General features: G+C 41.5%; 1 protein-coding gene across 1 annotated transcript in view; it reads right to left on the reverse strand.

The window, feature by feature from the left end:
- Positions 1–15481, reverse strand: part of LOC308303194 (myosin phosphatase Rho interacting protein) — a 190946-nt gene continuing 175465 nt past the window's right edge. Inside the window, exons 19-25 of the mRNA XM_080747518.1 lie at positions 14096–14201; positions 12634–12793; positions 9485–9592; positions 9125–9211; positions 8308–8470; positions 7608–7690; positions 1–810 (exon numbers count right to left, since the gene is read on the reverse strand). Of these exons, the coding sequence (XP_080603644.1) occupies positions 739–810; positions 7608–7690; positions 8308–8470; positions 9125–9211; positions 9485–9592; positions 12634–12793; positions 14096–14201 (779 nt within the window). The 3' untranslated portion in view covers positions 1–738. The remainder of the gene's footprint in view (positions 811–7607; positions 7691–8307; positions 8471–9124; positions 9212–9484; positions 9593–12633; positions 12794–14095; positions 14202–15481) is intronic.

A 15481-nucleotide genomic window follows, 5' to 3' on the forward strand; every position in this document is an offset into this window, starting at 1 on the left:
TCCACACACAGGCACTCAAAATAATGTTAAAAAAAAACTCTCATACGTCATTAAAACAAGCGTCACATTGTTGAATATCAAATCAAAACCAAAGATATAGTACAGCAGATGCCCCAACAATCAACGGCAAACCATACTCTTCCACATATCCAGTAGTTATGTACAACATAACCGGCGCAACATAAAAATCATTCGATAAAGAAATCATTGTAACCCAAACAATAAAATACAGCAGATAGTCTATGAATTCCTATTGGGAAATATATATTATTTATACTGTGTATTGCTATCTGTTTTGGCATTTGGGGGGGATGGAAAAGAATACAATTAAAATGCTGTTAAGCCCTCTCAAAAGGTAACACAGCTGAAGTGTGACAGTTCACCATCGTGGACCGGTTCCACATAAAGGAAATTACTCAAGAAATCTATTACACAAAATCGATTTAATAATGTAAACACAATATGAAGAGACTATTTTAGGACCAAAAAACAACTCCAATCCTCCACAGGGAACAGGATTGAAGCCAGTCTATATTTAGATTTAGTATTTATAGACATTGTACATTATCCTTTGTGCGTCTCCTCATTGATCATATTCACACATATTCGAGGGTTCCCCAACCCCCGAATATGATGCCATAGGAAAATGATGTGTGAATATGACCTTAACCATTTTGACCAAAAAGCAAGGCTAGCAAAGAACAGAGTGTGAAGAAAAACTTCAGACTCCCCCCAAAATTAAATCTTCCTGGAATCTTTTGCCTCAAAGAGCTTCATGCGTTCCTGCACAGTTAGTCCCTCTTTTAGGCTCTACAGGAGGAAGAAAATAAAGTATTTTATTTATATTTGACGGATAAGGACTTTCATAGTCAGAGAAGAGCTTTCAAAAAACAAGACAAGTGATGTTAGTCATCTATTTTAGGCAAATGTATGATCACTGGAACAAAGCACATGTTTACCGTAATAATTATATGAACCCATCCTATACCAACCCATTCAGAACGGGTACACTTTATTGTGTATCATTATTTTATGCTTTAACTATTGAAAAATAGCAGATATACAAGCTCACAGCGCGGCACTCGGTGCCGCGCTGTGAGCTTGTATATCTGCTATTTTTCGAATTCGAATTTTGACCCCATTCTATAAGTGTCTTTTGAATCCTTCTAAGGTTTTTTGAAAAACCTATGTTTCTATGTCAGCAATCTGGCTAGCCATCGTCAAAGAAATGGTCCTTTTTCACTTAACTGGAGCTCAGTTAGTCTGTTCTTGAGAGACTACTATGTCAGTGGTTCTCAAACCTTTTCATGTGAAGGACCCCCAAAATTATATGTATTTGGCCACGGACCTGCATCTCAAAATATTTAGTTCCAGGGACCCCCCAGAAGCAAAATTTGAGTTACAATCGTTCGCTTTGAAAATACATATATTCAAAGATTTGCACACATTTTCAAGACTTTTTCAAAAATAGCATATCTACAAGCTCGCAGCGCAGCACGTGAGCTTGTATATCTGCTATTTTTCACTGGTTAAAGCATTCAATAATTCTAGGCCTAAATGGGTTAAGAAAACAACACCCTTAGAACAAATGGTGCATCAATCAACACGTCATGTACATTTGAGTAACAAGGAGTACATTCACTGCTGTTGTGCTGAGAAAAATGTTAATGACAACAACAGTAGATTAAACTCCACTCAGTTGGTGCAGGAAAACACAGCGATGTTAGAGTCGTGCAAGTTAGAAACAGAGACAAAATAACAACAAACAGTCACAAGACTAAATGACCGACAAAACCAAAGACAGCCATTCATAAAGTTAATTCACACATACAGGGTACAAAGGGATAACAACCTTCTAAATCCTGACCTAAGTTTTCGGAAAAACTTGAAATACTTATTCAAAAATTACTATATATATATATATATATATATATATATATATATATATATATATATATATATATATATATATATAGTTGTCGGGTGGAAACCTTGAATGTCCAAAATATTTTTTTTTAAATGATTTAAAAACGTGAAAATAGTTGATCAACTTTATGAAACAACTTGCAAATTTTAAACTTGGAGATATGAGGTTTCTGCCCGACAGTGACGATATGTTTCTATATAGGGTGCGTTCGGAAACGCGCACCGGGTGTGCGCTCAGTGTGGCTTATTTACGAACGACCAGTTAAGCTCTGAACTGAAGGTAAACTGGCTAACGCAACGTTGCTATTGAAAGGAGATGTAATTCATAACATCGGCATACCTGCTGTTAGTTTACACGTTGATGCGTGTGAAACTATCAAGCCCAAACGACCAATTAAGTTGCAAATGCTGCATTTTGCGGTCATTTCCTCCATTGTTCACTGCTGAGAAGCGCTCGAGACACGGCCATGAAAACCAACCAATCAAAACACGCACTGCCGCACCACACTGTCAAACCCCATCTTCTGAGTAGGTTCGGTCGGTGCGCACACTCACTGTATTTCCGAACGACAACGCACCAAGTGCACCGAATAAACGAACAACAACATGCCACACCAGTGCGTTGAGTGTGCATTTCCGAAAGCACCCATACTGTGCATAGCAACAGGAATTGAAAGGTACTGTATATTGTAGTTACAAATAGTGGTTCCAGTCCTTAACTACTGTATGGTGCAAACTCTTTTGTCTCAGGGCACCCCATAAATCAAAAATAAAAAGTTTTTTTTTTTTTTAGAAGAAATATTATTTTTATATGCTGGTGGAACCTAAAGCAGTAACAGCATCAAAAAGTTACAAAAAAACACCAAATATGTCCAAATGGGCTGAGTTCTTTTAGCCCAAGCCAGCTTTCATTGACTTATCATTGAAGAATGATTGACAGCTTAGTGAGCTTACATGCCACGCCTGCTTCATATTCTTAACATTGTGGGGCTAGTTTCTGTCAGCCCAAAGAACACGCCCAGTTCTGTGACATCACTGTGTGATTATCGTTGAGCTGGGTGATTGACAGCTGGCATGCCACGCCTGCTTCATTTAGTCCCTGTTTGGGCTAATTTCATTCAGCCCGTAGGACGTGCCCACTGCAGTTCCACCATGTGACTGGCTTTTAACCAATGACAAGTTTACTTGTCTGATGTCTGTGTTTGAGGAAGAGAAATACAATGTTGCGGGACAATTCAAATGGACTTATTATCTACTTTTTAATAGATTTTCTGTCATGTTCGTGGGAGAAAAAATAGAAGTCAAGAGACTGGTGGTGCAAATACAAAAGGAAAGACCACAAAATCATACATTTGGTGTGAAATGCTTGCCTTTTGGAGGAGAGTGCACAGTGGACCCAGTCATTCTAAAGGTATCGTGAATTTCATTTATCTGACAAAGTTAAGAATGGTCGCTGCTTTAATAACATTGGAAATGTGCTGTGGATTAAGCTGCCTGTCTTTGATGCTGTTGTCAACGTGACTGCGTGCCTGTGTGTGTGTGTGTGTGTGTGTGTGTGTGTGTTTGTTTTGATTCGTGTCTGTACCGCGTGCGTTTGCGTTGGTACTGCTCGCACGCGCGTTAGTGTGTCACACAGTGTGTGTGTGTCTGTTTGTTTTGATTCGTGTCTGTACCGCGTGGGTTCGCGTCGGTATTGCGCGCATTCGTGCGTGTGTGGCACTTTAAAAGCAGTTATATGGAAAGGGAGACAGAGATTATTTTGTATCATAATGTAATGCTTTGGCAATATAAGGTCCACCTCAAGCTGTAATAATCAAACCTTTTCATTAGTTGTCTGGTTCTGGTCTTATGTTTTGTTTAAAAAGTACATGATATTCTTGTGTGACCCTTAATTTAGGATTGTGTTAATCCTATGCTTAAAATGATGAGTATTGTCAACTCCACCAATAATGATGATAGTTATCTGCACATACAAACATAATGTTCACTGGAGCAGTGGAACCCCTGTTTGTTGTGGGCACTTCTGTTCATGTGCATCTCTTGCTATAACAAAGTACAGTAGTGTCATTGCTGTAACTTGGCATCTGGAATGTGATGTTCCTGCAGGGTGAACTATGGCTAGCATATAGTATAATATGATGCTGTTGCTGCAGAGTGAACTATGGCTAGTAATAGTATATAGTGTGATGGATTTATTGATGTAGCAGAGTGGCTCACTGCCTCAGCCTGATAGCCTCAAAAGTCTAGTATTTCCCTCAGTCCATAGGGATATCCCTTTGGATCAATGGTTAAGATATTGGACTTCCACACGGGATACCCGAGTTCGAATCCCGGGCGTTACATTAGCCCTACCACCCAAAATCACCAAGAGCCGCTACTGCTCTTAACACTTTCCCAGCCTGGCCAGAATGGCTTGTCTGTGGAGGACTAGCCGGAAATTTCTATTATTGTATTATGATCTGAGGCGCCGTACACACTGCGTTTTGGCAACGAGAATTCCGCAAAAAGAAAAGTCAGATAGGCCTTCCGTTCAGACGACAACGGCATTTTCGGGGGTTAAAAACGGAACGATCTGGATCCGCAGATTTGGGTGGAAAAGCTGACTCCTCTCTCCCCTCGCGGCACCGTGTGTGCAAGATAAACGCAAGAAGGAACAACGCATGCTAAGCTTTTTCTCTCCTACTAATCTACTTTGTGTTGAGCCTTACTGGTTGAGTGGTTAAGGAATTGCTTTTACGATCCAACTGCCCCGGGTTCGCGTCCCACTCGGTCTTTTCTTTCCGCAATTATTTTGCGGCGATAAAGTTATTATTATTATTACATTATTATCCATGACGGAGGCGATGAGCCGACTAAGCGCCGTTACCGAGTTATGTGAATAATGTAATAATAATAATAATAACTTTATCGCCGAAAAAAAACGCGGAAAAAGAAATGACCAAGCGGGACACGAACCCGGGGCAATTGGATCATAAAATCAATTCCTTAACCACTCAACCAGCAAGGCTCAATAGAAAGTAGGGCTTTCTGTATATATTAGTAGGAGAGAGAAACCCGATCATACGTTGTTGCTTCTTGCGTTTCTCTCGCTCACACGGTCACATGGACACTACATCATTTCAGCTTCATATGAACGCTCGATAAAAAGACAAAACGCAACGGAAATATCCCGGGACCTCGCCGTTTTCTCTACAGAGCGTTGCCGTATGTACGGGGCCTGAGACAGCATTCATTTAACAAGAACATCAGCGCGCCCCCCGTCCTTCTTGAATGGCACCGTTCTTTTTTTCTTCTTCTTTCGATCGGCTCATTGTTTACTCACCAGCCTCGAGTTTTGATCTGCATTGGCATATAGTGGGGATTTTGGCCGAGTCGTCTTCTCCCCCGTGCGCTTTGCGTGCACGATCCGTGCACATCGAGGTAAGCAAATGTAATCCACTCCGTATGAAGCGCCCATGTCAACTTTTTTCTGATCAAAAACATCACAGACAGATGCTATGCTAACGCCTCCTCCTACAATGAAAGTGGACGGGACTGTGGCTATAGGGTGTGCCAAATGTAGTTCTAAGAGCGGCCATTTCTTGGGTAAACACAGCCTTACACAGGTGTTCTGATTAGACTATAGCATTAGTTCTATGCAATCAAACAATTGAAACACCTGTGTTTTGACCCAAGAAATGGCCGCTAAGGACTACAATGACGTAGCCGCTGGCACACACTATAGAGAACGAAAAGCTACCAGAAGCACTTCCGGTTCAGAGGGTTGAGAGAATGATCCTTTTAGATCAGTCGAAGAAGAGATGGAGAAGTGCTCCCGATCGTTTTTTTTTTTATCATTATCATTTATTTCGTTTTTAATGACCTAGTACGGAAAATTCCGGTCGGCTAATCTAAGTACAGAAGAAGTACGGTTTAATCCGGTTTTAATATTAAGTGGCTCCCCGTGGCTGAGAAAGAGTTAAAGGTAATGCAAAAGAAGTTGGTGGCGAAGGAAGGAGGGGAGGGTTGTGGTGTTAAGGGAACTCATGCAATGTGGAGTAGGGCATGCTCGCCCTAAGGCCATGCTATACCTACAGCATATCTTGGGACAGGGAAGGGAGGGGGAGTCACCCCACAATGGGAGTCAGCTATCCAATGAAACTTGTTCAGTGACAGACTGCCGGACAAAAAAAAAAAAACACACACAGGTGACAATGCATGAAAATCACTTTGACTTACAGTACTGTACTTGCCAACACTGAATACACACACATATACACACATGACATAACTACAAAAACACAGACATATTCAAGTTAGACTCAACAATGTACAAAATGTCATTGAATTCAAGTAGGGCTGCAACAAACGGATCTTATATTTTACAACACTTCAATTCAACTTAAGATTTAACTCAATATAGTTCCATTTGAAAAGCTAGCCTAAAGCCTAGCCTAACCTAGTTGATGAAATTCTGCTCCGTTACTTATGTTACTCACCATGCTTCAGTAAGTATGTAAGCAATGATGCTTTCTTTTCAGGTGCTCAAGTCAGACTGCTCTTGCATATTTTGCCTGCTAAAATATTTTGGTCGGGTCTTATATGATCATTTGGACCAAATACAAAGTCTTGGCTGAACACCACAATTGCAATTGTGATTTATTTTTTGTATTCATCATTATTATTATGCCAAACTTAAATAAAATCTTTTACAACTTCTGTCATGGTCATGTGACTCGGTTGTATGTTTACGCTGTTGTAGGTTTTCACCTATCAATGCCTCGCAACGCCTCGCAACGCCTCGCTTGCGAGGCGTTGTGAGCATGTAGATCGTCTATTTTCACAATTTCTGCCTCTATATATTCGACAATTTGGACACAATTTGTCATTTTAGAGGTATTAAAAAGTCCTTAAATTGGCACTTTAGAAACGTGCAGATACCCTCTATACACTTAAACTTTATGTTGATTTGTTTACTATTTGAGTGAGAAAACAATGTTTCACATTAAGTTAATCATCTGGGGACCCCCCAAAATAATTGGGGGGTCGTGTGTGATGTGATGACGTCATCAAACGATAAAGTCGACTTCAACTCAACTTTTTACTGAGTCGAGTCGACTTGCAAAAATCACAAGTCGTTAATGCCCTAATACAGACCCATGGCTCTGCTTTTCTGTGTTTTCGTTCATTGGCCAAATTGTCGGTGCATTGCTATTGATAACGTTCCCAGACTTTAAAAAAAAGACACCTTTTACGATTTATTTTCTGAGCTTTTTTTATGCCTTTAATGATAAATAGACAGGAAATGGGGGGTGACTTGCAGCAAAGGTCGCCAAGATCGGGACTTGAACGCGCTGTCAGGCTGACAGTGCTATTTTTAATTAACTTAAATTTCAACTTTTTTTGTTTTTTTTTTGTAAAAAAATAAAAATACAAAAAATTAAATAAAGAAAAACTATTTGGTATTGGTCACAAATCACCTTACTATACATGATACATGATACAATCTAATTACTTTTCAAGGTTACAGTACAAGCGGTCAAGCATTTCAGTGCCAAGACACAGCTCTCTCTAAAGTAAAATTTTATTCATTTTGTTAACTCAAATAGTTGTCTACTGTGAAAGGTGATACCTTGGCCTTCAACAGCAATTAGGAAGGAGGGAGGAGGAGTATTTAAGCTTCAAATAAACCAGTCTCTTACCTTTGATCTTTCACCTCGAGTCTGCCTGGAGATCAATGACCGTTTTTTCAGGAAGTCTGGATTGCTTTTCGATTTCATGATGTCTAAAAAAAAATACAAAAATAAGAAAACAAAACAAAGAACACAACCAACTTGATTGATTGGTGAAATGACAGTAGCTTAATGTAGCAGAATAAAACTACAGTGCCAGAATGGAATGCTAGAACCTGTTCTTTGACAATTTTCCCTTTACAAGTTGTAAATACTGAATAATGCAAGTAGGCCTTCACATTAACCCATTTTATGCCTTAACTATTAAAAAAAAGCAGATATACAAGCTCACAGATTATGTAGATCTTGTAGATCTGCTATTCTTGGAAAAATCTTGAACATTTGAATTTTGACCCGATTTTGACCCGATTCTACAAGAGTTTTCTAAATCTTTTACGTCAGTGGTTCTTAAACTCTTTCATGTCAAGGACCCCTAGTTATACCCCTATTATATGTATTTGGCCGCCGACCCCCGCCTCAAAATATTTTGTATCAGACAGGGACCCCCCAGAAGCAAATATTTGAGTTAGAAATGTTCACTTTAAAAATGAGATATTCAAAGATTATCTCTGTGCCGCGTTGTGAGCTCGTATATCTGCTATTTTTCAATAGTTAAAGCATTAAATAACTCTAGGCTTAAACGGTGACATGATAACATCGTTCTACTGACCATATCCAGGAGTGACGCCTCCATCCACCGCCCTCTCCCCCAGTTCTTCTGTGGCAACGAGGAGCTTGTCCTTCAGCTTGCTGATGTCACAGTCAGCCTTTGCTTTCACAATGCTGAGTTCTGTGTAGATGTCTTTATATCTGTCTGTGGCATATTTCTTATCCTGGAAAAGGGGTTACATTAAACACCAGCTGAGTTCCTGCTTTAAATATAAAATAGCAGATCTACAAGCTCACAGCGCGGCACCGAGTGCCGCGCTGCGAGCTTGTAGATCTGCTATTTTTGAAAAATCGTGAAAATTCGAATTTTGACCCGATTCTATAAGTGTCTTTTGAATCCTTCTAAGATTTTTGGAAAAAACCCTATGTTTCTATGTCAGCAATCTGGCTTAGCCATCGTCAAAGAAAAGGTCCTTTTCACTTAACTGGAGCTCAGTTAGTCTGTTCTTGAGAGACTACTATCTCAGTGGTTCTCAAACCTTTTCATGTGAAGGACCCCCAAAATGATATTTATTTGGCCACGGACCCCCATTTCAAAATATCTAGTTCCAGGGACCACCCAGAAGCAAAGTTTTAGTTACAAACGTTCGCTTTGAAAATACATACGTATATTCAAAGATTTGCACACATTTTCACGACTTTTTCAAAAATAGCAGATCTACAAGCTCGCAGCGCGGCACTCGGTGCCGCGCTGTGAGCTTGTATATCTGCTATTTTTCACTGGTTAAAGCATTCAATAATTCTAGGCCTAAATGGGTTCAATAAGAGAGCTTAAACAGATAAAAACATAATTGTGTATTGCCATGGATTTCTCATACCCTTAAAGCAGACTGTAGCTCATCTTTTAGTGAGTGGATTTCTTGTTTAAGGTATTGGATCTCGGACTCCTTGATTCGTAGTAACACCTAACATGAAGGAGATGAAATCGACAGATTAGAGACCACAAAAGAAGACCACAAAAGTCAGCCTTAGTAACTAGCAGAGATTTTGACTGACTATTCAGGGCTTTAAAAACAAACAGTAAAAATCTATTCTAAAACTTACAGGTAACCAGTGAAGCTCAGCAGGGACTGGTGTAATGAGTTTACTTCTCTTAGTGTGTGTCAAAGGCCAAGCAGCAGCATTTTGTATCAGTTATGTGTTAGTTAGTATACAGTATGTAGTATTTGTGTGTTTACCTCCAGTTCGTACAGATCCTTGCCCTGGGTCAGTGTCGACAGCGCCGTTTCGCCGCTGAAGCAGGAGCGCATACGAGTGATCTCTATCGTCAGCCTGTTATTCAATTCCTGTGGGCAAGAAAGAAAGATAGTCCACTTTGTCTCTAGGACAGGGTTACCCGATAAGTTTTCCCCAAGGGCCGAATCATGTCTAGGGTACCAAGCCGAGGGCCACAGCATTGCAGGGGGCGACGGTGGCGTTCCCGACACTCCAGCGACAGTTCAGATTTCGTCGTTGTTGGGTGAAAATCTTGTTATGTCCAAAACCGTTCGTTTTGCATTTATCATTTAAAACATTATTAAAAATAGTGAAAACAGCCGATCTACAAGCACACAACGCCTCGCGGTGCGAGGCGTTGTGTGCTTGTAGATCTGCTGTTTTCACTACTTTTGTGCAACGGCCTTGCGCGATGACGCAGGGCTTTACTATTTGCGAAAGAACGTACACATTTGGAAATACGAGTTTCCACCCGACAACGACGATATACTAGTGTTGTTGCTACTCTTATACCACCACTATTACTGGGGTTGGTGAGGGCCAGACAGTAGCCCCTCGCGGGCCGCAAATGGCCCGTGGGCCGCCTATTGGGGAACCCTGCTCTAGGAGGAGTGTGAATGTGCATGTGTTTGTGCGCATGCGAGGTGTGCATTGTGGCTTTGTACTTTTATTCTTGGAGCAAGTGAGAAGGATTGAAATTTAGAGGTGAAATTTAGAGGTGAAATTTAGAGGTCAATAAATGAATGTAGATCACACCATGAATATCAATGCAAAGTCATGACCATCCCATGTGTGTTTGAGTTGAGAGTGGATGCATGGATGTGTGTGTTTAGGTGACATTTTACATGATAATTAATTGTCACTCAAATAATTGCGATTAACGATTTAATTGTGTTTTTGTCGTTGACAATTACATTTCTGTTTGGCTTTTAGGCTTTGAAGTTGCACATGGTAGATATGACACATAACCTAAATACACAAAGAAATGACTGACATATTTGACAACTTCATACTTAAAAAAAGAACATTGATAGTGGAAATAGCCAATCTACAAGCTCAGAAACGCGCCGCGATGCGACGCGCTGTGAGCTTGTAGATCTGCCATTTCCACTATTTTTTACTTAAAAAAAAAATTATATGAACATTTTTCAACATGGAAACGATTATGACAATTATGAAAAATAATCACGATTATGTCAGATAATTGCGATTAGACGATTATGTAATAATCGCGATAGCCCTAGTGCGGGGGTCAGCAACCCGCATGCGGCTCTTTAGCGCTGCCCTAATGGCTCCCTGGAGCTTTTTCAAAAATGTATGAAAATGGAAAAAGATGGGGGGCAAAATATTTTTTTTTGTTTTAATATGGTTTCTGTAGGAGGACAGACATGGCACAAACATTCTTAAAGGAGTGGCGACACCGGCTGAAAATTAACATTATGATACAGTAGGTCACGTGGTGTTTCTTCAAACAGTCTGAAAAGGAGGCGGGCCGTATCAGTTAGTAGTGAATGTATACTTCGTCCGTCGTGCGGTGCCGCGCAATGTATACTTCGTCCGTTGTGCGGTGCCGCGCACAACCTTGTTGTTAGCGTGTAGCGTGGCTAGCGCTGCACCGCACGGCTATTTGCGAGAGCTATTGTGTGTGTACACACACACACACACACACGCGCGAAAGCACACACACACACACACACACAGGCTACACACACACACACAGAGTGTATGAGCCGCGGACCTCCTCTGCGGAGGAGGAGGAGGAGATCGCTGGTCCCTCGTTCTACGGTTGCTCCGGTGTCCCGGGTGCTCCAGTCAGGTTAGGGCAAGAGACAGCAGGGTATGGCCGACAAAACCGTCGCATATCGGGGAGAAGCGTGTTGACCCTCGTACACCTTTTTTGACACCTTTTTTGAAGAAGACATGTACTTTTTTATCGGTCTAACCATTGATTTTATAGCGAATGCTATATAATTTTTACCCCTAGAACTGATAGTTTTAAAGTTGGTTTAGAAAGTCGGAAAGACACCTCGGACAGCTTTTTTTGGGGCAGTTTCAAAAGATAATGATATGGATAATCGACTCCGCCCCTCCCCCCATATTAGCCCAATCAAATTAATTTATTTCGGTTACTGTACAGAAAGTACTACTTTCAGTACAGTAACTACAATAAATTAATTTGATTGGGTCATTTAACATGGGGGTACATGACATCATTAAATAAATTGGCTAATTTGATAGCCATAATTAGCTGTTTTGGTCGTGTCACGCCCCTTTAACGTTTTCCAATGCTGTAAAAAGGATGCGCTGCAGGGAAAATAAACATTTAATCATGAATGCTCATTATGTATTTGTAGCCTACTTAGTCATTTTGATAGTAGGCTAATATAGCTAATATAGAAACTTACAGCATGTGTTGCCTCCATTATAAAGCTTATATATGGCTTTTAATTTTTTGCGGCTCCAGACAGATTTGTTTTTTGTTTTTTTGGTCCAATATGGCTCTTTCAACATTTTTGGGTTGCCGACCCCTGCCCTAGTGAGTGGATGCGTGCGTCTAAAGCCCGTATCATAGTCGGGTCCGCGGTGGAAGGCTTTACACCGCGGTGTAGTCTTTTCGAGTCTTTTTGAGTCATGAAACTACAACGTTACATCATTCCTCACGGTGGAGAGCTTTCCACCGTGAGTCCCAACACATCTCTCTGTTTGCCAGACCCATGAAATGGGTAGGCCTACATAAGCAAATGTCGGTCTGTCTGTCTGTCCTGGTTTTCTATATAAAGGGTATATATGATGATGACATGATGATGACATGCCTACAAAAGGCATGATGTCATAAATGATGATGACAGACAGGGGGTCTGGCACAACCAGGTTGACCTGGTCTAGTTTTACTATCAGACAGGCAGGCTCTACACCCCATTCACTGATTGGTCGACCTGAACCGGTCTAGACGGGGTAAAGGACTTCACCGTGGGCCGTGACTATGATGGCCTGCACTTATTTTCTGACTTGAGGTTGAAAGCTTTCCACCTCAAATTTGCGGTGGATAGGTCTCCACCGTAGGTCTCCACCGTAGACCGTGCGTCTGAGTGGCGAGTGGATGCGTACAGACCTGATTGTGTGCGTTCAGCTCCTGGTTCTCTCTCTGACACTGCCTGAGGGCCTGCCTCTCCGCCTCCAGAGCCTGGGCCAGGTGGGCGTTCTCCAGGCACTTCTGAGAGTACTGCTCAGACAGGACCTCCAGCTCCCTCTGAATGGACTGCAGCTCCTCCCTGGGGGGGTTCCACCCGCAGGGACGCGCAGAGAATATTAGAGAGGCAGGGGCTGACATTTCTAAAAAGGTCCTTTTGGTGAAAATATCGAAAAAAGCAGACCTATAATAGCAGAGAGGTCGGCTATTTTCACTACTTGCATTTATGGTCTAGAGAGGGCACTCTTTTACAGACGATTAAAGGACAACTTTGTTTGTGATGTGTGGATTGTTTTGAATGTAAAAAATGTAAAAAATAAAAATAAACATATTGTTTAAAAAAAAAAAAGGACAACTTTGTTTTTTTACAACAAGGGTTCATATTTTAGATTGTAATTAGAGAAAAGAGTCCAGACCAATCAGCGGCAGGTACGGGTGGGCTCTGAGCGGCTCTGAGCCAACAGAAACCCAGGAGGCGGATTCTGGGTGTAACGTCATGCAGACAGGCCAATATGAGTGGTTGGAGTTGGCACTCCCAGACTGTGATAGACAGACGGCCAATCCAATCACCTGCTAAAGAACTTGAAAAAATGGCCCGCTCCTTACATCGGTTTTACCCAAGCGAATCCAGATGGTAAAAGTAGGGCGGTAGGCAGACTAGGCACGTTAAAACATTTCTTCTAAATCCTTTTCTGAAAAACATATGTTTCTATGTCAGTGGTGCTCAAAGTTTTTAATGTCAAGGATCCCTAGAATTATATGTAATTGACCGCAGACCCCCATCTCAAAATATTTTGTTCCAGGGACCCCCCAGAAGCAAAGATTTTTGAGTTAAAAATGTTCGCTTTACAAGAATATATATACGTTACAGTTAGATTGGGTAACTCAGTTAGATCGTGGTAAGAGCACTCGTTTTGTCGTTCACCACACACCAATCACCATCAGATGGCGACAACAGCCATTCACTAGTGTAGGCACTGACGTCACTCGTTTGCGACTCTCTTTCGTTGTTTATTTACTAGCCTAGCTCGGCTGTGTTTAGCCATTAGCTTACTATGCCTAACTCTAACCCTAACCTCCGTGGGGTGAGGCAATATCATTCCTGCCGACGCTACGTTGTTGTTGCCTTTGTTGTGCCAATTTCACTGAACCTCAAAAAAACATATATATGTATAACATACATATATAAAGATTAGCAAAAATGATCACAGTTTAAAAAGAAATAGCAGATCTACAAGCTCGCAGCGCGGCACCCGGTGCTGCGCTGTGACCTTGTATATCTGCTATTTTTTTTAAACTAAAGTATTACATAATTCCAGGTCTTAATGGCTTAATAATACAGTAGGTACAGTATGTACAGTATTATGAACTATTGACGACGTACTCGTATTGCGAGCGAAGTTCATCGATGTCAGAGTTCACTCCACTTAGCTGGGAGCGATGGGTCTTCTCCAGTTCTTCCTTATGTGCATTCTTCATAGCTTCAATAGCTGGAGGCACAGACAGGCATTAGCCATGGTTAAAACCCACGATGATAGAAGCCCACCACCCCATATGAACAACACATGAGGCTGCTTGATATCCAACATTCAAATAATGTAGCTTCTGGGAAGACTTATAGAGCAGGGGTCTTCAACTGGGGGTCCTCAGAGTTGCTATAGGGGGTCCTCCTTTTTTTATATTAACCACTTCTCGAACCCTAGTGTCCTTATTCTGAGAACTTTAGCCAAAAATAGCAGATCTACAAGCTCACAACGCCTCGCGCTGCGAGGCGCTGTGAGCTTGTAGATCGGCTATTTTTGGCAAAGAGGTTTGGTGTAGAAGAGCAGAAAAAGAGCAGACTAAGTACAGAGTGAAAGGTTTATTAAGTATTGACGGTTCAAGTGGTTAAATATCTGAAAACACACATTGACATAAATCCAAAATACACTGATGATTGTGCTGTCAAACAATGAAACTATATGGAATCTCTGAAAAGGTTGTGGGGGTCCCTGCTTCATCTCTCTCTCAACTAAGCGGTCCTTGGCCTGAAAACGTTGAAGACCCCTGTTGTGGAGTAAGATTTTGAATTGAACATTTTAAAATGACACTAGAGATACTGTTCCTACGAAACAGTGTGGGCTCGATCGTATTCTATTCTGCAGCGTGCCAACTGTCATGTGAAGCTCTAGCCCTAGAATGTCTCTGATTTTCGGTCGATTGACAATTTGTGTAATCCCTCAAATAGAGCCATAGAACGCCCCCATAGCGCGGCGGTTAGCAACTAATCTGCGCGGCACAAAAGTGCTGCGCGTTTACTTGTGTACTCACCCAATAATTGAGCACAAAACGTGCGGGGCACACAATTGACAGGTGCTTGTGATTGACGTGGGGTGATTAATCACACCACCTGCGTGATTGTGTGCCCCGTACGTTTTGTGCTCCCAAAAGGAAGTTATGATATATTCAGTACAGCAGTCATTCCGTGCCCCTCGCCCGGTCGTGTAAGTCGTCCGTGTTGGCTCGTGATAAGTGGAGATATTTTACAAAGTACACGTTTTCAGCCAGAACTTTCAAATGGATATGACACTATAGGACAATGTCTTTCTCCCAGGATGAGGAATAAATTATTGGGTGAGTACACAAGTAGCGCACAGCACTTTAGGGCCGCGCAGATTAGTTGCTAACCGCCGCGCTATGGGGGCGTTCTATGGCTGTGTATACTTGTACATGAAATATTGACAAAGTCTATATTATGAATGATCACAGACATTCTAGGGCTAGTGAAGCT

Source organism: Nannobrachium achirus, assembly GCF_963921795.1.
Source record: "Nannobrachium achirus genome assembly, chromosome: 18".
NCBI classification, from domain to species: domain Eukaryota; kingdom Metazoa; phylum Chordata; class Actinopteri; order Myctophiformes; family Myctophidae; genus Nannobrachium; species Nannobrachium achirus.